The sequence below is a fragment of the Papaver somniferum genome, chromosome 6, assembly GCF_003573695.1.
Source record: "Papaver somniferum cultivar HN1 chromosome 6, ASM357369v1, whole genome shotgun sequence".
In the NCBI taxonomy this organism is placed as follows: domain Eukaryota; kingdom Viridiplantae; phylum Streptophyta; class Magnoliopsida; order Ranunculales; family Papaveraceae; genus Papaver; species Papaver somniferum.
Genome location: NC_039363.1, coordinates 97,787,427 through 97,810,726, shown reverse-complemented (window position 1 = coordinate 97,810,726; position 23,300 = coordinate 97,787,427). Strand labels below are relative to the sequence as shown.

Genomic DNA, 23,300 nt, shown 5'->3' with positions numbered 1-23,300 from the left:
TGAAATAAATTCTTGATGACACAGTTTCATACAAAAAATTCTTCCAAGAGCAATAATATACTCGGTCAAAAGTACATATCTAATACTTCTTTAGTATATGATCCACTATTGGAGTGTAAACTAACGCTACCATATATTACTATTTCTGGTTAAGTTCTTGTCTGGAAGAAGACTAATTATAGAATCTTGACTATGGAGCTTCGATGTGACGTTCATTCTTAAAAACTCGCATACGAGAATTAGTCTTATTCTCATCCCTGTATGATGCTGCATCCAGACACAGGATATAGTATATACATATTTGGGCACGATATAATCCATCGGTTTCATCCCTGTCAAATTTGAACTAGCAAGTGGATAACTTCATTTTCCTGGAAATTTTCAGTTTCTAAATTTGGAAGAGAATTAGATTACCAGTTGTAGATTTGACTATTGTTTTAAATTCAAATTCAGATGATGCTATTTATTAATTATAAGCTAATATGCAAAGGGAAATCATGTAGCAGTAGTAGGCCTGAAGAGGGATCATGAATGATGCAATTTGCCCTTTCCAAGTTTGCAACAGGCAAGAATAGTGAAGAACATATCAAAGTCCATTCCTCTTCTTAACTTAAAATAATAATCTGTTACTCTCGTAGAAAAGATCACATTCATATGCATGCCTTCAGAAAGAAAAAGAAAACTAAAACCTGCTTCTTCTCCAAATAAAAATTGATCAAACCTATCAACAGTTATACCAATAGCAGATTTCGTGATTGCAATATGCTTCTAAAATTATGGTATCTCGTGCAACTCTGTTTCTTCACCGTAGCATTCTCATCATCTGTTCCTCCATTCTACAAAACAAAGCCAGGTTGTGAATCCAAATGTGGTAACGTTTCAATTCCTTACCCATTTGTGATTATGAATCAGAGCCTGGATGATTGTTCGATTGGTGAAACAGGTCTTGAATACGGAATCACTTGCAATACTTCATTTAACCCTCCCAAGCCTTTCATAGGTACCAGTACCATTGAGATTTTTGATATATCGGAGAGCGAAGTTCGAACTGGTAGTGTGCTAGCTGTCTTATGTTACAATGAATCTGGAGATATAACACACCACTCGCGGCACTGGATGGACACCACTGGATCATTCACACTATCGTATACCAAAAACATGTTCTTCGGAATCGGGTGTGATACATATGCAACTTTAGACGGTGACTTGGGTAAGAAAAAATACGAAAGCTCGTGTTCATCAGATTGTGAGAGCAGAGACAGCGTCCAGGAAGGATCCTGCTTTGGCAGAGGGTGCTGCCAGAGTGCCATCCCAAGGGGGCTAACGAAGTTTGAAGTATGGCTCTTTCCCAGTGTAACACCAAATATATCTGTGACCTCTTTTAATCCTTGTAGTTATGCTTTCTTAGCTGAACAAGATCGGTATACGTTTAATTCGTCGGATATTTTGGATGGGAAAAATTTTATTAGCCGAGGAAAAGAATTATCCATTGTATTTGATTGGGCGGTAGGAAATAAGACTTGCGAAGAAGCTCGGAAGTTGGCAAACTTTTCATGCCACGACAATAGTTATTGCGTCAATTCTGACAACCATCCTGGGTATCGCTGTACTTGTCATGATGGATACGAGGGGAACCCTTATTTCAGTCCCGGATGCCAAGGTATGTGATGTTACAAACATCGAGAAAGCTCTTTCGCAACATTGTACCAAAAAGCTTAGCTTTAATTAATCTCAGAAATGACTTGTTATTTGGGTGATTCATTTATCGAATGTTCAGAGTTGGCTTTTAGGGGCTAATATCTTGCCCCGTTCCGCTAGTGAGTAGATACTAACTACACATGTCTACTGATTCTGACACATGAAACTAAAACTAATTTTCTTCTAATATTACAAGTACAGCGCTAATGCATTTTAATCTATTTGAAACAGACATAAACGAGTGTGAGGATCAAAACAACAATCCTTGTGCCGGGATTTGCACAAACACCTTGGGTAGTTACAAATGTTCTTGTCCAAAAGGGAGTCTTGGTGATGGGAGGAGAGGTGGAAGTGGTTGCTTTCACAATAATCAAGCATCTCCGGTGTTTAAGATCTCTCTTGGTAAAATCCATGTCACCTACTTATTGTTTGTAAAATCTATTTCAATTGATTAATAATTAGCTGAACCAATATTGGTGCAGGTATCAGTTTAGGCATCTTTTTCTTAATTATCGGTAGTTCTTGGTTATACTTCAGTATGAAGAAGAGAAACCAAATCCTCCTCAAGGCTAAATTCTTCGAAAAGAACGGAGGTTTACTTTTAAGGCAACAAATATCTTCACAGGAAAGCAGTGGAGAGTCCTCGGCAAAGATCTTCACGGCAGAGGAGCTAAAACTAGCAACCAATAGTTATGATGAAAAATTAATCCTCGGGCGTGGAGGTCATGGGGTCGTTTACAAAGGAACTTTATCTGACAATCGTGTCGTGGCAATTAAGAGATCAAAAATTATCGATGAGGCTCAAATTGAAGAATTCATCAACGAGCTTGTTATTTTAACTCAAGTTAATCATCGTAACGTTGTGAAGATCTTGGGATGTTGTTTAGAGACTCAAGTTCCTTTACTTGTCTATGAATACATTTCAAATGGCACCCTTTCTCAACATATCCATCAAACGAAGGATGTTATGTCATCATCCGTTTCTTGGGAAAGTCGCTTGAGGATTGCAGCTGAAACTGCAGGTGCAATTGCCTACTTACACTCCGCAGCTTCCATACCCGTAATTCATAGAGATATCAAATCAGCTAATGTACTATTAGATGAAAATTACACCGCAAAAGTAGCGGATTTCGGAGCGTCAAGGTTGAATCCACTGAATCAGAATGAAATAGACACATTGGTTCAAGGCACCTTAGGATATTTGGATCCGGAATACCATCAATCTGGCCAGTTGACAGGTAAAAGCGATGTTTATAGCTTTGGTGTCGTTCTTGTAGAGCTCTTGACAGGAGAAATACCCATTTCATTCGAAAGACCTGAAGAGCAACGAAACATCGTATCGTATTTTATTTCATTGGTAAAAAGAAATGATATGCTCCATGTTCTCGAGACTAGATTGGTAACAAAAGGGAATCGAGAGCAAGTAGTTGCAGTGGGAATGCTTGCAAATAGATGTCTGAGTCCAAAGGGTGGAGAAAGGCCTACCATGAAACAAGTCGCGATGGAGCTAGAAAGTTTGAGAAAAGTGGATTCATCATCAACGCGCACATTAATGCAGGATCTTCTTCCTAAACAAGACGCAGGAGAGTGTACAGATTCAGCATCTGAGCCAAAAGACCTATATGCAATACCCATGATGAGCTCTTCTTACTCGATCAGTGATTCTAACGCAAATAGTTTGGAGATGTCGTTGAACCCCCGTTGATTTTTATTCAACTTCTATTGGTTGTTCCAAGGGATAAACACTGGCCACAAAATGAGGTCTCACATTACTTATATTTATAAGAGGGAGGATACATGGATACTCTAAGATGGACAAGTTCGGACAAGATTTGCGCCGTTTTCTCCGTCAAACTCAAATGATAATGAATTTAAATTTAATATTTTATTGATATGTTCCGATTATAAGACTTTATATTCTTAGCAAAAATGAACGCAATTCGAGATAGAAAACCTGACCATCTATCGATTTTAATTTCAACCGTTAATTTTGAAAGGCTAATATTCAAAGGGATAGATGGTGGTTTTATACATCTCGAATTGTGCTCATTTTTTGTAAGACTGTAGAGTCTTATAAGAAGAATATATCATCAAAATATTAGACTTAAATTCGTTATTGTTTGGATTTTGTGAAGAAAATGACGTAAATCTTGTTGACCTTATCCATCAAAGAGTGTCCATAGATCCTCCCTCCTTTTTAAATGGTAAAAAATATGATATTTGCAATGATATTATTCTTTTTAGAACAAGAACTTTGTCACGATAATTGTAGTCGAGTGGAAGGAAGCTTTTACAAGGTGAATTAACCCTATGTGATAGAGAAATTGCTCTTTAATTTGATTATTTTAACCCTCCATTGAGCAAATATAGGATGCACAAATTTCATTCAATTTCAATCAACAACCAAAGGTTGCATTTATCAATTTTGATTGATATACGAATAACCTGTGATATTTTAATTATATAAACGAATATAATTCGGAAAATAAATAACAGAGATACCAGAAATTTTGTTAACGAGGAAACCGCAAATGAAGAAAAATTCCAGCACCTAGTCCAGATTGAACACCGTACTGTAGTAAGCCGCTACAGACACTAGTCTACTACAAGATTAACTTCGGACTGGAATGTAGTTGAGCCCTAACCAATCTCCCACTGATCAAGGTACCGTCGCGTTCCTTACACCTCTTAATCCCAGCAAGACTCTACGCACTTGATTCCCATAGCTGATGTCACTCACAACTAAGAGTTGCTACGACCCAAAGTCGAAACTTATAAACCAATCTGTCTCTCACAGAAAAGTCTATTTACATAGATAAATATGTGTCCAGAAATACCTATGGATTTTTGTTCCGTCTTATGATAAATCAAGGTGCACAGAAACCAATTCATAATTCGGACTTACATTCCCGAAGAACAACCTATAAATATCAATCACCTCACAATAACTTAACTATATGGTAGTAGAACAAGTTATTATGGCATCACAAAGAATGAGACAAAGAGATTTGTGATTAGTTTTAATATCTTACCCATCGGAGATAAATCTCGAGAAAATCTTAGAGAGGATAGTACTCAACACGATAGAAGAAGTAAGATCAGAATAGGGAACTACAGAAAAAAAATAGTTGGATCTAGCTTCAGAATCCCAAGGTTAAAGGAGAGTCGCTCTAGTCGCAACTAGTATCACACAGAAGGTGTGGGGGTTAGGTTTCCCAGTTGCTAGAGTTCTTCCTTATATAGTTTCAAATCAGGGTTTCTTAGTTAGTTTAGAAACAAAGCATTCGTTATTCACCGTTAAATGAAATCCTGATTTAAGATGCGAGCCAAGTTTTGCTTGAAAACAAAGCATTATATCTCCATCATTGGATGGACTTAGCTTGTCACACACAAATGAAATATACTTTATTTAGATATAGGTAACCGTACCTAAATATATACACTCGGTTGGTTCAACAATAGATAACGAAAGTTAGTTATATGAACACTTTTTTCTAATCCACATTCATCTAACACCTCTAGATCAGTTATGATGATCAATGATAATCAAAGGATCTAATTGTGTTCTTCGTAGAGTTGTTCAATTATTAATAATCACATAGAAGTATATATGACCCAATTGAAGAAAAATTGGATTGATTCATAAGTACAAGAATCAATTCATGAACATTAAGCTATGGTTTGCAAAGATTGCATTCACTACACCATTTTTTGGGGATTAGCAACGGCTGCTTGTTGTTGCTAATCGTGGCGTTGCATTTTTTTTACAACATCTCTTAAGCCGTCGCGAAATTTTTTTGCAACGGTTTTCAGTTCACCCAAGTGTTTTTTTTCAGCGGTTGCAAAGATAATAATTTGCAACTGTCCGGTAACCGTTGCAAAATTTGGAACCAAATTTTTTAGAACGACTCCGTTTATCCGGACCAGATTTTATTTTTCTGGTTAAAAATTTAGTAACAGCTTAAAACCGATGCTAAATTTTTAGCAACAGGAATATATAGTCAAGTCAATCTTCTGCTGACCTAGTCAACAGTTCCCTGCATCATTTTCAGGCCAAAACAGTGAAAACGTATCAACAAAACTTTACATATACAAGAATGAAAAAACTAGTCTTACTAATAATACAACATACCAAAGCATAGACAGTTTAATTTGTTAGAGCACTGCTCGGTCGAACTCGCACGCGTTTCTATCTCAAGTATGTTTGTCAATGTTGGTGATCGAAACTATAAGTCTTGATTTCTAATCTACTTATAGCTAAGTCTCGGACTAGGATAAAAAGTGTAGTTGAGCTTAAGACTCCATGGCAATCATCATACAAATACGAAAAACTACTAAAGGAACTGGTGGAACTTCGTCGACTAAAAGGTATGTGGAGACTTGAACTTATTTATCACTCAAAAGTCTATCTACTCTATCTCCTATCTTGAGACAAAAGTCGTTTTTGCTATATAGACTTTGAGTATAAACATTTGTTATTTCGAGCCGAGTTTATCTCGCTTATCTATTTCTCGAAATATGTGTTAGTAAGCTTTCGCTTTGCCCAAGTTCATCTTTACTAGTGACGAAAGTCATGTTATGTTTCATTTACTTGAAAATGACTTTGACGAAAAATGGTTTGTGAATAACAATCATATAACGTCCTCTAAGAATGTTTCAATAATTGAAATGAGAGTTTAGATTATATAACCATTGTTGGATATAAGCATTGTTAGGTAACTCATACATGTATAAGTCTTTATTTCCTTGAACCAAAGTATGTGTACTTTGGTTCAAGGAAAACCGGAACAAGAGTCCGCGTACCAAGTCCGCGTACTGTCGAAGGTTCTCATCCCGAGAATTTCTGCTGGAGTTTGTGAACTGAAAACAAACTCATTCCGGGTAGTTAAGTCTGCGTACTCAGTACGCATACTTAAGTTGGTTATTTTCTAAAAACGATTATTCGTAAACTTCAACTTATATTAACTAAGGAATGCAAGTTTACAAAATGTGGCTATAAAGTTCATGAATTGATTCGAGTGAATCAAATCGTTTTTACTTCAATTGTGTCTATTATAAAGATCTAAGCAATGGAACAACTCTCTAACTAGTTCTTTTGAAGTCATTTGAACTAGTTATAGTAAAGAGGAATATGGTTAATACGAAAGTGCTCATATGGCTAACCATTTTGTTAACTACTGTTGAACCAACTAGATGTACATGTTTGGGTACGGTTACACAAACCTAAATAAAAGTGCATTTCATTTGTGTGTAACAAGCTAAGTTTCGATCTAACGGTTGACAGATATTAGATTGAATCTAATCAGGTTTCCATCTAATGGTGAATATTGAATGGGTTGTTACTAATCTAACATTGATTGCAAACCCTGATTTAAAAGACTATATAAAGGAGAACTCTAGCAACTGGGAAACCTAATACCCACACCTCATGTGTGATACTAGTTGTATAGATAGAGTCGATTCTCCTTTAACCTTAGGTTTCTTCTCGAGACCCTGTAGGTTAACGACTTGAAGACTTTATTGGGATTCTGAAGCCATACTGATACTAATTTCTTGTAGTTGTGTTATCTGGTCTTGCTATTTCTAACGTAGTTGAGTACAATCGTAAGATTGGCTTGAGATTGATGTCTCCGATAGGCAAGATATAAAAGTAGTCACAAAAACCTTCGTCTCATCGTTTGTGATTCCGCAATATCTTCTTTCACTAGTCGATTAAGGTTATTGTGACGTGATTGATAATTCTAGGTTGTTCTTCGGGAATATAAGTCCGGGTTATCAATTGGTTCATGTTCACCTTGATTTATCAAAAGACGAAACAAAACTCGTAGGTATTTCTATGGGAGACAGATTTATCTATTACCGTAGACTTTTATGTGTGAGACAGATTTTTTTATTCAAGTCTTCGACTTTAGGTCGTAGCAACTCTTAGTTGTGGGTGAGATCAGATAAGGGAATCAAGTGCGTAGTATCCTGCTGGGATCAGAAACATAAGGGGCGCAACTGTACCTTGGATCAGTGTGAGATTGATTGGATTTCAACTATAGTCCAGACCGAAGTTGGTTTATAGTAGGATAGTGTCTGTAGCGGATTAATACAGTGTGTGTTCAATCTGGACTAGGTCCCGGGGTTTTCTGCATTTGCGATTTCCTCGTTAACAAAACTTCTGGTGTATGTGTTATTTCTTTTCCACATTATATTTTGTTATATAATTGAAATATCACAGGTTTTGTGTTGTATCGATCAATTGTGAAATCCAACATTTGGTTGTTGATTGGAAATTGATGGATTCTTGGATATTGGTCTTTGGTACCATCCAAGTTTATATCTCTTGTATTTGATAAAGACTCGCAGATTTCTATTTGCTTGAGTATAAATCAAATCAAGAGATCGAGATATTAACTCTTTGATATACATTTATTAAGATTGAGTCTGACTGTCTAGTTGATTCTCTTAAAACTATTTTGGAGTTAGTCCATACAGATTGCTAAGCGAAATATTGGGTGTGGTTGTTAGACCCCCGCTTTTTCAATTGGTATCAGAGCAAGCAAACGCGTTCAAGACCTCAAAAGTCTGTGTTTGTAACGATCTGACTATATGGACAGTAAAGTCTCTAGAAACGCTTCACCATGAATAAAAAAACAATCTTAAAAAAAGTTTTGATAAACTAGTAATTCTCCAGAAAAAGTTGGATTAACAAATCCGGATCAACTCTTATCTTGTTGCAGAAATTGCAATACTAATGGATTTGAAATATGTCAAAACTCCTTTGATGGATTTGAATAACTCTAGTTGTTCTTCTATGAAGAATAGTCATAAGTCAGATGATAAACAATGTCCAGACATTGTGGAAACTGATATGACTCAGAACTTCTCATACGAGCTTAAAGATGTTGGTCCAGTTTGTTTTGTGATTCCTCTAATCACTTTCAATATACTTGTATGTCCTTCCAAAAGAGACTGAAAGTTGCTAGTAATCTTCATAAGAAAACTGAACAACTGGTTGCTTCTCTAGAAGGACGTACAAAACTAACAAGAAATCCTAAACATGAAAGTAGTGTTAACATGGGAGCTTTTGCTTTAAAATCAACATCGCCCTTTCAATGGTTTCTTGATTGTAGATGTAGCCGACACATGACAGGTGATCTCACATGGTTTGTTACTTCAAACGACTATGGAGGTAGGTCCCGTGACATTTGGAGATGGGAGTTGCTGCTACATAATCAAGAATGGGACGATCAAACTTCCTGGCGTACCTGAGATCCATGATGTAGTATACGTAAAAGGTATGACTGAAAATCTTCTTTCTATTAGTCAAATTTGTGACAAAGTCCATAGAGTTGTCTTCAATGCAAATGGATGTGACATTGTAGACAAAACTGGGAAAGAAATTTTGCAGTTTAGAAACTGTTGAAATTTGACTAAGGTGGAATATACACATCTTTGGCATGAGCGTTTTGGTCACATCAATTATCGTCTTATAACTAAGATCATTAACAAAGAACTTGTTAGAGGCGTTCCCAAAATCAATGCAAAGATTGATGGTGTATGTGGTGCCTGTCAAAAGGGTAAACAAACGAAAGTTCACCATAAATCATCTCGATACATTCTCACTAAAGCTCCACTTGATTTAATTCATATGGATCTCTTCGGACCAATTCAAAAACCCAAGGTTAATAATAAGTATGCTTTAGTAATGGTAGATGATTACACCATATTCACTTAGGTTGCATTTCTATATCATAAGAATGAAACCCTTGATAAATTCAAGATTATTGGTAAAAGAATCCAGAACGAACAAGGTCGCAAGCTAAATAAAATTAGAAGCGACTGTGGAACTGAATTCAAGGACACTAAGGTGTTTGAATTTTGTGACGAACTGGGAATTATTCAACAATATTCACCACCCATAACTCCTCTAGCCAATGGAGTTGCAGAAAGAAAAAATAGGAACATTCAGTAAATGGCCAGGGTAATGCTCCATAAAAAAAACTTACCATTAAGATTTTTGGGAGAAGCTTTCTTTATATCATGTTATTTGATCAACCGTGTCTACCTACGGTCTAAGACCCTAAACACTCCTTATGAGTTGTGGTACGGTAGAAAACCCAACTTTCACTATCTTAAAGTGTTCGGAAGCAAGTGCTACATTCTAAAAGATCGAGAACAGAGAGGGAAATTTGATACCAAAATGAAGGTATCTTCCTTGGCTATGCTTCTGATAGTCGTGGTTTTCGAGTGTTTAATCTCAGAACCCAGGTTATGATGGAATCTGCGAATGTTATCATTGATGAAATTAGTAATTTTCATCATGACAATCCTCCTGCTGAATTGCCTCCAACTGAGACAATTGAGAAAGTCAAATATATTCCAGATTCAGTTGAAGTTATCTCAACTTTCAGTGACGAGAAGAAGAGGACTGATCAGGCTACTCCTGTCGAACAAGAACGTGTCCCTCCTCGACACCTCTGGGTTCAAAGGAATCATGATCCAAACAGTATTATTGGAGGAAGAGATTCTACTTCTAAGACTAGAGGACAACTTCAAAATGATTGCAATTTTGGTTGTTATCTTTCACAAGTAAAACCGAGAAATATTGATGAAGCTCTTAGTGTTCCCTTTTGGGTGAATGCAATGCATGAAGAGTTAAATCAATTTCAAAGACAAGACGTATGGCAACTAGTACCTTGTCCCTCCAATATCAATATTATTGGTACTAAATGGATATTCAAGAATAAGTATGATGAATTTGGCGCAATTGTCAGAAATAAATCCATACTTGTCGCTCAAGGATACTCACAGATTGAAGGTATCGACTTTGACGAAACCTTTGCTCCTATCGCACGCCTTGAGTCCATTTGATTGTTATTAGCTCATGCTTGTTTTCTTAAGGTTAAGATGTTTCAAATGGACATAAAATCTGTGTTCCTAAATGGAATTCTAAAGGAATAAGTCTATGTCGCTCAACCAAAGGGTTTTGAAAATCCTGATTTCCCAGATCATGTCCTTAAGCTTAAAAATCCATTGTATGGGTTAAAACAAGCACCTTGAGCCTGGTTCGAAAAACTTACTACTTCTCTTCTTAGGAAAGGTTTTTCGAGAGGTGGAGATGATAAAACCTTGTTTACCAAATGGAGTGGGAAAGATGTTGTAATTTCTCAGGTCTATGTGGATGATATCATCTATGGTTCAACTTCTGAGAAACTTGTAAAAGATTTCCAAGTCTCTCTTGGCAAAGAATTTGAAATGAGCAATGTTGGTAAATTAAAGTTCTTCTTAGGATTAAAAATTCAACAATATAAGGATGAAGTTTACTTATCCCAAGAAAAATATACAAAGGATCTTGTCTCAAGGTTTGGTCTGGATAAGTCAACTCCAAACTAACACTTATGCCCACTACTGGTAAACTACATAAAGATGAGAAAGGACTAAAAGTGGATCAAAAATTGTATAGATCTATTATTGGTAGTATTTTATATCTCACAACTACTAGACCTGATATTGCTTTTAGTGTTTGTTGTTGTGCTAGATTTCAGGCTAATCCAAAGGAATCTCATCTTGCAGCTGCAAAAAGGATCATACGATATGTAAATCACACAGTCGGGTATGGTCTATCTTATACTTTTGATACTAACACTGACCTTTTTGCTTATCCTGATGCTGATTGTGCAAGGTGTGTCGAAGACAGAAAAAGCACATAAGGGGGTTTCTACTACGTAGGACTGAATCTTGTGGCTTGGCATAGCAAGAAGAAAAATTTATGATCCCTGTCCACATGTGAAGCAAAATATATTGTTGCTGGCTCATGTTGTACTCAACTTCTATGGATGAGACAAATGCTGGTTGATTATGGAATTGATACTGGAATAATGAAAATATTCTGTGATAACTCTAGAGCGATTCGAATCAATGAGAATCCTGTAGAGCACTCAAGAACAAAGCACATTGATATAAGGTACCATTTTATTCGAGATCTCTATGAAAATGGTCTCATAAATATGGAATTTGTGCCTTCCGAACCACAATTGGCTGATATTCTTACCAAACCATTAGACACTGCTACATTCACTACAAAAATACTTAGTTTTAGTCACGCCAAGTAATCGTGGAAGTTGATCAAAAATGTGTGGCAAAAGATAGCTTGCCACTGCTGCCTTGCCGTAGCAAATAGTCGTGTGGATAATTGTATTAGCCACGATCACTTCCACGGTTTTCTCATGTGTCTAGTTGTCACCTGATCATTTGCTACGGCTTGCATACGTCACTATTTAGCACACATGTCTGCCATAATTTTCCATTATTGCCACATATTTTAGCCTTGGCAAAAGATCACTTTAGTATTTTCGTATACATTCTGTAATAAGTTTTTTCATAGTTCTGTTTTTAGCAAGCACCGAAACTTCAAACTAAAATCACTCACTACAAGTATGAAAAATATTAAAAGCTTTCATTTATTCATTAAAGAAAATCAAATACATCTAGAATATTCAAATGTAAATCATCTAAGTAAAACGATGTAATCGTCAATACATGATACTGAAACAAGACAAAAACACATGACTGACATATAATACTAGAACTACAACAATTTTAGGTGTGAATATACCCTGAAAGCAAGATTAACCTGTTTCTCCAGAACTCTTATAAATTCTAATAAGTAATCTCTTTTCTCTTTAACTTTGAATTGAGGATATTATGGGGAATAGATGCCGTCTTCACTTCTTATTTTACAAGGAAAAGATAAAGATCAGCCACTTTTATGGGAATGCTCAACCACCTCAGGCTTCTGATCATCTGTCGCCTGATCTTACCACGCATGTAGGCTTACTCTGTAAAATGCATTCTAACCATTCTAATACCACGAGATGATACTTGACAAATGCTTTATGGATCCAGCCTAATACCGATAAGCCTATAGCATATACTTCGTAATTATTAGCAAACTTTTGTAGAAAGTGATGCTACATCAAAATCAAAAGAAATCAACGATAACATTTACTTCCATAATTAAGTGAAGCCCTGTAGATAGAGATGATGCACGCACATGTTTATAAGTTCAAATATTTTACTTATCTTTACTCATCCATAAGCATGAAGGAAATGGAAAATAAAAATACAAACCTCCAATGAAATCTGGAAGCACAGAAACCATGGATTAAGATAGCCAAAGTTCCCTACCCTTGTGCTACACGATGTATTTGATGACCTTTCCAAGTCCAAAATTTGTGAACTTATTGCTTTAAAGGTAACATTTCCATCCATACATACCTCAGGTGTAAAATTAAAACTTTAATGACTACTTTAACAATTCCCAACCCTAGAGAACAAAAATATTGAATACCAAAAACATTTACAAAATTGGAATTAAGAAAAGATGAGTATAGCTACCTTGAACTGGACTATCAGTAGCTAGAGAAGAACCAAAAATTGATTTCCATGAAACTATAATTCCTTTGACCCCAAGAGTATACCATCAGACTTGTCCGGCGCTCGGTCAGCGGTCTCCATCTAAAACCACCAATCAAAATCAGAACATACACCAACCTTTATGAGAACAGATAAACATCAAAAAGAAAGCAACCTGAAAACATACCAGATAGTACCATATCGTCCAGTGCCAGTGAAAATCTGAAAGAATTCCGGACACTATCTTAGACAGTAAATACAATATGATCAAAATGGCATTACATACATCTGGACTCGAGAACAAGCATGAACATAACAAATAGAATTAGTACTAAATCTCAAAACAACATCTTATCCTTATGCTTGATAATCAGCAGGCAACCAATCCTTGATATTTTTACTAACCAGTTCCTTGTCATCATCGACCTGATTTATTGTTTTCTGAAAGTGACATAGCCAGCGGAATAAATAAATAACTGTAGAAGGTATATATAAAACGTATGAAACATATCCTAGATAAATCAAAAATAGTGGGATGCTTCAGAATTTTGAAAAAAGAAGAAATGACAAATAAATAACTTGTGCGAGTATATGTTAACAAAAGATGTGAGCATCCAGGAAAGTCATTGAATGGTGGGAAACCTGACCTAGTTGAGAGTAACATGACAACAAAAATAACTAGAACTCAAAAAGACATTAACTTATGATATAAGTAACGAGGTCCTGGAAGGAAGATAACAAATGCATCATGTACGCAACAAACTTAACATCATCATACCAAATAGGGGCGCCAAATTTGATAAAGGATATCAAAAAAGTAACTAATTAAGTGTACACAATTAGAAATGACAAGTGTACGGAGCATTAAGATTGCACAAAGCATACAGTATAACAAAAAATCGGCCCCTGTTTGATTACAGTACTTGAAAGTGGTAGTTATATAAATTCATAAGTGACCATAAAACACTAAATCTAAGAGTTAAATAACTTGAAAATGAATATAAATCTAGAGACAAATGAAAAATAAAAGAATTCTACTCAAAACTATATAGAGAGAAAGCACCACCATCACCCTTGAAAGATCACCGATTACGATCGAATTCAAAGTTTCAGGGTCAAAACAATTCTAATTGTGCGAAATCAAACAGAGAATTAAAGAAAATTCTTAACAGTTTGAGGAATGTACAATCCAACCCCAAATTAGTTAAGACCTTCTTAGAAGGAAAAAGTCAATCGACTACTTATTTTCAAATTAGATTCGGTATGACTGATGGACTAAACTAGAAGTACAGATACAAGCTAATAATTGTAAAACTATACAAGCAACATATTACTCTAAATTTAATAACCATCTCTCTAAATTGAAGTTAAGAGTTATTACCCTTGAAACACCGAAGACAGTCTGCAGTACATGGTGTCGGATAAACATATAGCCATATTTTAAGGCAACAACCTAAACTACAATTTTAAAACCAAATTCAAAGTTCAGATTTATAATAAACTCAATATGATAGATGATTAGACCAGGAAATCAAAGGAAAAGATAGAGAGATTTCTTTCCAACTTAGCAGAAATAGCAAAGGAAGAAATCCGTTAATTTCTTTACTTCAAATCTGTTCTAACATCAAAGAAATTATTAAATTGAAGGAGATAAAATACTTAGAAAAATTAGGCGAACGACGCAAAACCAACTAAAATTACTTCGCAACCCTAGGTTCGATTTTACACAAACTCCAACTTACTTGCATGACTTTTTCTCCGTGTAGAGAAATTTAACGATCGGGTTTGTTTAATTTTGATATACACAGTCGAAGAAACGATTGGGTTTGTTTAATTTTGATATAGAAGAAAGAAGATGAAGCTTGGAGGGAGAGTTGAGGGAGAACTGGGGAGTTACTTTCTCTTATTCTATGAAACGTGGGTAGTTCTGCTGAAGTTGCGAGAATAAAATTAGTCTGAATATTAGCCACGAGAGAACTTCTTATGCCGTACAAAAATGCCACAGTACCCGCGGCCCACTATGTCGTGACTGGAAGTCGCTGAGCACGTACATCCCTTGTGAAGCTATAGTATCTTGGTTGTCGTGGCTAATTCTCAAATTGTCGTAGCTAATGGACTGATCTATTGCCACGAACACGAATCTGGAGTGGCAATAAGTGATCAATAGACACGGATATACCAATCCGTGGAAGTAGGGACGTGGCTATTAGTTGATATTTTTGTGGTGATTCAACACTTACGACAGTCTATTGGTGTTGTTCTGGTTCATTAGATATTCCTAAAACTCTTGCGTCTGTGCTTATCTCGATCTTTTGGGCAATTGAGTTTGGAACTCCGGTATGTGTTACCTTGATTCTACATTTGTTTAGGTTGATTTTCTGTCAAGTCTCTATTTGTTATGTCAAAAGAAATCCTTCTTTTCTTGTGAAAGTAAGGTCGCTCATGTTGTTCTTTCGGGAATGACATTTTATGGGGGAGGGTTCTTAATTGAACTTTTGCTTAATTTCCAAATATTTGTGGGGAGTGCAGCTGTGGAATATTATAGGAGTTATCTTGTATCTTTATAAACTCCTTGATGAATGCATTTAGCTTCGGCTATATGATTGCATCTAAATTTGTTGGTATGTTAATACACCTTTTGTCATGAAGTATCTTCGTGGAAATTTCATTAGGATCCCACTAGTTTTCGTTCCTTTGCCAATTTTATTGACAAAAAGGGGGAGAATTAATGTGTAGTTGACACTACAAATACATATGGTTTTCTGATCATTATGTAAGGGGGAGTGGTTTCCATGTGAAATGGAGTATCGACTAAGGAGGAGTGATACATATCACCATAGTATTGTTGTCGAAGTTGTGATATATACTGTGTAATAATACTATGACATTGTATAACAATGATTGAGAACTCTTGTTTTCTCATTGTTATGACTACGAAGTTTCAACAGCAATGATACTAAACTTACAACCTTTGGGATCATTGGAGTACTTGGAAGTGACGAAGATTCGAGTAATGTTGAAGAACCAAGAAGATCAGGCATGTGGAAGAGAAGCTACAAAGTTTTTTTTTTTTTTTTTTTTTTGTATCCCATATGTATTATAGTTTTGTCACTAGAATTGACAAAGGGTGGGATTGTTAGAGCACTACTCGGTCGAACTCGCATGCATGGCTATCTCAAGCATGTTTGTCAATGTTAGTGATCAAAACTATAAGTCTTGATTTCTAGTCTACTTATAGCTCAGTCTCGGACTAGGATAGAAAGTGTAGTTGAGCTCAAGACTCCATGGCGATCATCATACAAAGACGAAGAACTACTTAAGGAACTGGTGGAACTTCATCGACCAAAAAGTATGTGGAGACTTGAACTTATCTATCACTCAAAAGTCTATCTACTATATCTCATATCTTGAGACAAAAGTGGTTTTGCTATATAGACTTTGATTATACACATTTTCTATTTCGAGCCGAGTTTATCTCACTTATCTATTTATCGAAATATGTATTGGTAAGCTTTCTCTTTGGCCAAGTTCATCTTTACTAGTGACGAAAGTCATGTTATGCTTCAATTACTTGAAAATGGCTTTCACGAAAAATGGTTTGTGAATAACAATCATATAACGTCCTCTAAGAATGTTTCAATAATTGAAATGAGAGTTTATATTACATAACCATTTTTGGATATAAACATTGTGAGGCAACTCATACATGTATAAGTCATTATTTCCTTGAACCACAGTATATGTACTTTGTTAATCAGGAAAACCGGAACAAGAGTCCGCATACAAATTCCGCGTACCCAGTCCGCGTACTGTCGGAGGTTCTTATCCCGAAAATTTCTGCTGGAGTTTGTGAACTGAAAACAAACTCATTTCGGGTACTTAAGTCCGTGTACTCAGTCCACATACTTAAGTTTGTTATTTTCTAAAAACGATTATTCGTGAACTTAAACTTATATTAACTAAGGAATGCAAGTTTGTAAACCGTGGTTATAAATTTCATGAATTGATTCGAGTGAATCAAATCTTTTTTGCTTCGATTGTGTCTATTATAAATATCTAAGCAATTGAACAACTCTCTAACTAGTTCTTTTGAAATCATTTGAACTAGTTATGGTAAAGAAGAATTAATTTGGTTAATATGAAAGTGCTCATATGTCTAACCATTTGGATAACTACTGTTGAACCAACTAGATGTACATGTTTGGGTACGGTTGTACAAACCTAAATGAATGTGCATTTCATTTGTGTGTAACAAGCTAAGTTTCGATCTAACATTTGAAAGATATTAGCTTGAATCTAATCAGGTTTTCATCTAACGATGAATATTGAATGCTTTTTTACTAATCTAGCAACTGGGAAACCTAATCCCCACACCTCCTGTGTGATACTAGTTGTATAAATAGAGTCGATTCTCCTTTAACCTTAGGTTTCTTCTCGAGACCCTATAGGTTAACGACTTGAAGACTTCATTGGGATTGTGAAGCCAGATCGATGTTACTTTCTTGTAGGTGTGTGATCTGATTTTTCCGTTTTTATCGTAGTTGAGTACAATCGTAAGATTGGGTTGATATTGATATCTCCGATAGGTAAGATATAAAAGTAGTCACAAACACCTTCGTCATCGTTTTTGATTCCGCAATATCTTCTTTCGCTAGTCGATTAAGATTATTGTGAGGTGATTGATAATTCTAGGATGTTCTTCGAGAATATAAGTCCGGGTTATCAATTGGTTCATGTTCACCTTGATTTATCAAAAGACGGAACAAATCTCGTAGGTTTTTCTGTGGAAGACATATTTATCTATTACCGTAGACTTTTCTGTGTGAGACAGATTTGTTTATTTAAGTCTTCGACTTTGGTTCGTAGCAACTCTTAGTTATGGGTGAGATCAGCCAAGGGAATCAAGTGCGTAGTTTCCTGCTGGGATCAGCTACCTTAGATCAGTGTGAGATTGATTGGGGTTCAACTACAGTCCAAACCGAAGTTAGTTTGTAGTAGGCTAGTTTTTGTAGAGGTTTAATACAGTGCGTGTTCAATCTGGACTAGGTCCCGGGGTTTTTCTGCATTTGTTTTTTCCTCGTTAACAAAACTTCTGGTGTCTGTATTATTTCTTTTCCGCATTATATTTTTTTATATAATTGAAATATCACAGGTTGTGCGTTGTATCGATCAATTGTGAAATCCAACATTTGGTTGTTGATTGGAAATTGATTGATCCTTGGATATTGGTCTTTGGTACCATCCAAGTTTATATCTCTTGTATTTGATAAATACTCGCATATTTCTATTTTGTTGAGTATAGATCAAATCGAAAGATCGATATATTAACTCTTTGATATACATTTATTAAGATTGAGTCTGGCTGTCTAGTTGATTCTCTAAAAAATATATTGGAGTTAGTACATACAGATTGATAAGCGACATATTGGGTGTGGTTGTTAGACCCATGCATTTTCATAATTCTTTTAGATACCTATATATTTGTAAGCCTTAATCATATCTAAATTAAAGAATGTTATAAGTTCAATTATGCAGGTTTCTATGTTTTAGATTAGTTTCATTATTTCTAAAATTGAACATTACAAATTTCCTTACTCTCACTTTTTTTTCTTCGTATCATCACCACACTGCACCCTCCAAAAATGCTTTAAGCAGTCTTTGATTCACTCTACAATATTTGTCTTGAAGCCTTCATGAAATGGACACCAAGGTAATGTCATATTGATGTAACATTTGTGTTGTATCCAGAAGAAAGTAAGGTTCGTATAAACACGAAGATGAAGAGAAAAACACAACTGAATGATATAAAATAAAACGAATCATACAGTATTAAAGTAGAGACGTGATATCACAATGTGTCAACAACAAGTACCTGCATATGGTTTTCCAAATGGTATAATGTCAATCTCTTGAGTCCCGTCAATCTGAACACTGATTTGGGTGTTGCTTCTATTAAATTCCAATAAATAAGCAAGGTGAATAAGGTCAGGTTTCAAGGTAAAAGAGACAAATGGTAGAGCTACAAAAATTCCCTGGAAAAGCAAGATCCAAGAGTCCTAGAATGGAGCCTAAAGAATTAGATTAGTGGGGGAAATTTAAAGGAAATACCGCAATTTTTTTTAGTACCACTTTCTCATTGGCTGGGGATGAAGGTAACAGATGTTATGATAAGGATTAAGCACAACCCACGAAATCCAACACCTAACTGTATGGTATGAAGTGCTAAGGACAGAACTAAACGAATTGACCATGAACACAGTCCCAACGGACAAAATTTTCTTCCAAGTTTATTGCATTATTAGTTATTACTGATCTAGCACAATTGTACTTATCTCCAATTTCATTATTAGTTAGGACTAGAAACTATTTTTGATCGGTGATGTTTCCTTGTCTAGGAAAGATGGCTATTAATTCAAACATATTTGATTACCATATTAAAGTGTTTGTGATAACTTTTAATTCCTGCATAAATTAAAATATGATTTATTCACATAAATAAATATTTTACTAATTAATTATTTATTTAATTATTTATGCATAATATTTGTAACTTAGGAAAGACTCCCATAATTAGGAGAATCTTGAAAGATAACCTAAACCCTAGCTTAGTTTTCAAGCAAACTTTTCACTATAAATAAAGGGTTCATGAGTTTACACGTTTTCATCCCCTTTGGAAAATTGGCGTAAGCTTTGCAGGTTGTTTCCATGTCTTCTGTTCTTCGTGAACAAGAGTGAGATAAAAGTCTTTGTATTGGGGATCACAAAGCCAAGTTGGATTAAATCTTCGTGATTGATTATACAACTTGTAATCTAGGTTTTTCACCTCTTTTCTATTCTAAGGTTTTCTCTTCTGATATAAAACCATTCAAGAGTTGTTGATCATAAATCCTAGGTTTTGATAGATTTCAGTTTCCGATCGTATACCAACACTTGTTAGTCGAAATCGGAAGCCAGAAAGAAAACTTCGATTAAGGTTTTCGTAAAAATCCTTTTGAAGTTTTAAACAAGATATCTCTAGATTTATTCTAGTTGTTCTTGTTGTAGAGTTATTAGGTTTTTCTTCCTATTTTTGAAGAGTATAATAATCCATAATCTACAAGTTTGTTTTGATATTACATTTACCTAGTAATTGTTTTTATCAAAATAAACACAAGATTTCCAAAACTTTGATTCACATCTAAAGGGAAATCAAACGGGTGTTTTGTGCAAACAAAATATTGAATCGTATCAATCGTGGTGTTGTATCTTCTAAAGAGAACTTTGTGTTCTGCTAGAATATTTGTGAGAAAAATTCCTAAAGAGAATCGGTATTCTGCTAGGAGTTCTAAAAGTGCTTGAATACAGCTTAAGAAGTTATTACATCTAGTCCGAATAGGTAGTACGAAATTGGTGTAACAGCTTTTAATCAGTGTGTGTTTATTCTGGACTAGGTCCCAGGGTTTTTCTGCATTTGCGGTTTCCTCGTTAATAAAATTCTGGTGTCCGTGTTATTTCTTTTCCGCATTATATTTTATTTATATAATAGAAATATCACAGGTTGTACGTTAAGATCAATCATTTCTTGTATCCGACCTCTGGGTTGTTGATTAAATTGATTGACACTTTCACATTGGTCTTTGGTACCGTTCAAGTTAATTCTCTTATATTCAATTGGGCTCGCAAATTCCTATTTGATGATTGCGGATTGAATCAAGAGATAGAGATATAAAAATCTTTGATATACTTTTTATAGATTGAGTCTAACTGTCTAGTTGATTCTCTTGAAAGTATATTGGAGTTTGTCTATTCAGATTTCCAAACGAAATATTGGGTGTGGTTATTAGACCCCCGCTTTTTCAACCCATATGTAAAGTCTCTCTATTATATCAAAATACCCTCACGAAACAAAGAAAATTTTCTAAGAACCCTAAATTAAGCAAATACAGACACAATAATCTTCGTCCCCTAAAATGAAACGGTTTTCTTCACTCGATCGAGATTTTGAATGAAGATTGAGTTGTTAATCGAGTTTTCATCCTGAGAGAGAATGAGAACTTCAGATTTTTTTTAGTCTGAGAAATAAAAGTCGGCTAGAGAAAGAAGAAGAGTGAAATGAAGAAGGGTGATGAATAGAGGTAAACGTATATGGGGTTAGGGTAAATTGAGTGGTATATATTTTATTCTAACAACTATATCTATGGTGGATATTTACACACGTATATACAGGTGTAAAGTTGTAGGTGTTACCAGGCACACAGCCGAGTCGCACAGGTGAAGTACTGGTGTTACCTGGCACACAAACAAGCAGCACATTTGGTTTTCTCAGCAGTTGCGAATTGCAACAGCTTATGAGCAGTTGCATCAAGGTGTTGCGAATTCGCAACTGCGCTAGAGCTGTTGCAAAATTTTGTTGCTAATCGGGAAAAATGGTGTAGTGATTACTTATTATATAGATGTATTTGTTCATGAGTATGTCCACATAATTTTCCAATTTTAGAACTTGAACCACTCAAGCATGGGGACGGTTATGCATACTTGAATTCCGGACATAGGTCTTGACTAACAGTATGCAAACACGCATACTATAGTTCCGGACCTAACTCAGGTAAAACTGTATGGAACGGGTATGCATACTTGGTTCCCGAACTTCCACAGTTGAAACCGTACGCGAACAGGTACGCATACTTGGTTTCCGGACCTAAATCTTACCAACTCAGTTTGTATATTAAGTACGCATACTGTGTTTTTTTCCAGAAAAGGATTTCAGCTCTAAACTCTCATTCAAATCATTAAAAAGTTCTTAGAAGGCGACAATGGCTGTTTCATACAATCCATTAGCTAATAAGCAATTTCCAAGTGATCGAATGATCAATACGAAACTTTCCAAGTCGACATCAAATGTTTGTCTCACACAAATCATGAAAGATATTTCAAGGCAATTTTCACATGATCATCTTTTGACATAAAGTTAAGAAGGATGAAGAATTTAGCTAAGAAAGCTACCAACACATATTTCGAGACATTTGAATATGTGAGTTAAACTCAGATCGATATATCAAATGTATATGATATGAAAAAGTATATCATATACGACTTGTCTCAATAGAAGATATGTGATAATAAAATAGACTTCTGAGTGATAAAAAAAGTTTTAGTCTCCACATACCTTTTGTTGATATATTTCCTCCGAGTTCTTCAGTAGATCTTCTTTCTTCAGTTGTAAGCGTCGTGAAGTCTAAAGCTCAACTACACTATCTTTCCTAGTCCGAAACACAAATTAGTAGACTAGAAATCAAGACTATAGTTTTGATCAATTAAACTTGACAAACAAGCTTGAAATATCAACGGTTACAAGTTCGACCGAGCAATGCTCTAACAATATTAACCATATCAAATCTTCATTCTTATATTTTCATTCAAGAAGGTGTTATAGATACCCGAATTTGGGTTGGAAGTGATAATGGTTCATATACGGTTAAGGATGGAATTAGAACAACGAGGATCAAGGTGACTAGTATTATCCAGCCAATATTATTTGGAGCCATGAGTAACCTCACAAAATTAATTTATTTCTCTGGCTTCTTCTCATGATTGGGTAATGACGGCGGAAAAACTTTTAAGAATATGTATGGATGTCTCTAGTGTATATTGTTTTTGTGAGGAATACAATAAATCGAGTTCACACTTTTTTTATGGTTGTTGGAGAACTTGGAGAATAGGGATTACTTTGTTGAAGGTTGGTACTTTCGATGGTCGTCATATGATCTTAATGTCACTATATATATGAAGGCTTGGAAGTTTAATTGAAGAGATAAAAGACTTGGTCGAATATGGAATAATATCCCGTTTGCTATATAGTGGTGTATATGGAAAGAGCGAAACAGCAAGAACCTTTAGTAACAAAAGGAAAACTTTAGCAACACTTATCAAAGATACTAAATTACAAGCGTTCTTTTGGGCCGAATCGAACACAACAATGTTAAGGCTTACGACAAATATGGTGATCACTTTATACCGGTCTCCGTAATTATTATTATTATTTATTTATTTTTTGTATCTGAATGCCCTTTTGCTTCACTTTTTTTCTTCAGTTATAATCTTTGGATTAAGGTATCCCTTTTAAGTACTTCTTTTCAATAAATAGCTTGTTGGCTTGCTTTGTAGGTTTTATATTGCCAGTCGATTAACTTACATCCCTTTTCTATTTTAGTTTCTTTGTA

At 35.2% G+C, this 23,300-nt stretch overlaps 1 protein-coding gene across 1 annotated transcript; it reads left to right on the top strand.

Annotated features, from left to right (window-relative positions):
- The first annotated feature begins 762 nt into the window (after positions 1-762).
- On the top strand, positions 763-3,403 carry LOC113291175 (wall-associated receptor kinase 2-like). Its single transcript, XM_026540740.1, has 3 exons — positions 763-1,660; positions 1,930-2,100; positions 2,181-3,403. Exons 1-3 carry the CDS (start codon positions 763-765, stop codon positions 3,401-3,403), a joined length of 2,292 nt encoding a protein of 763 aa, XP_026396525.1.
- The last annotated feature ends 19,897 nt before the right edge of the window (positions 3,404-23,300 follow it).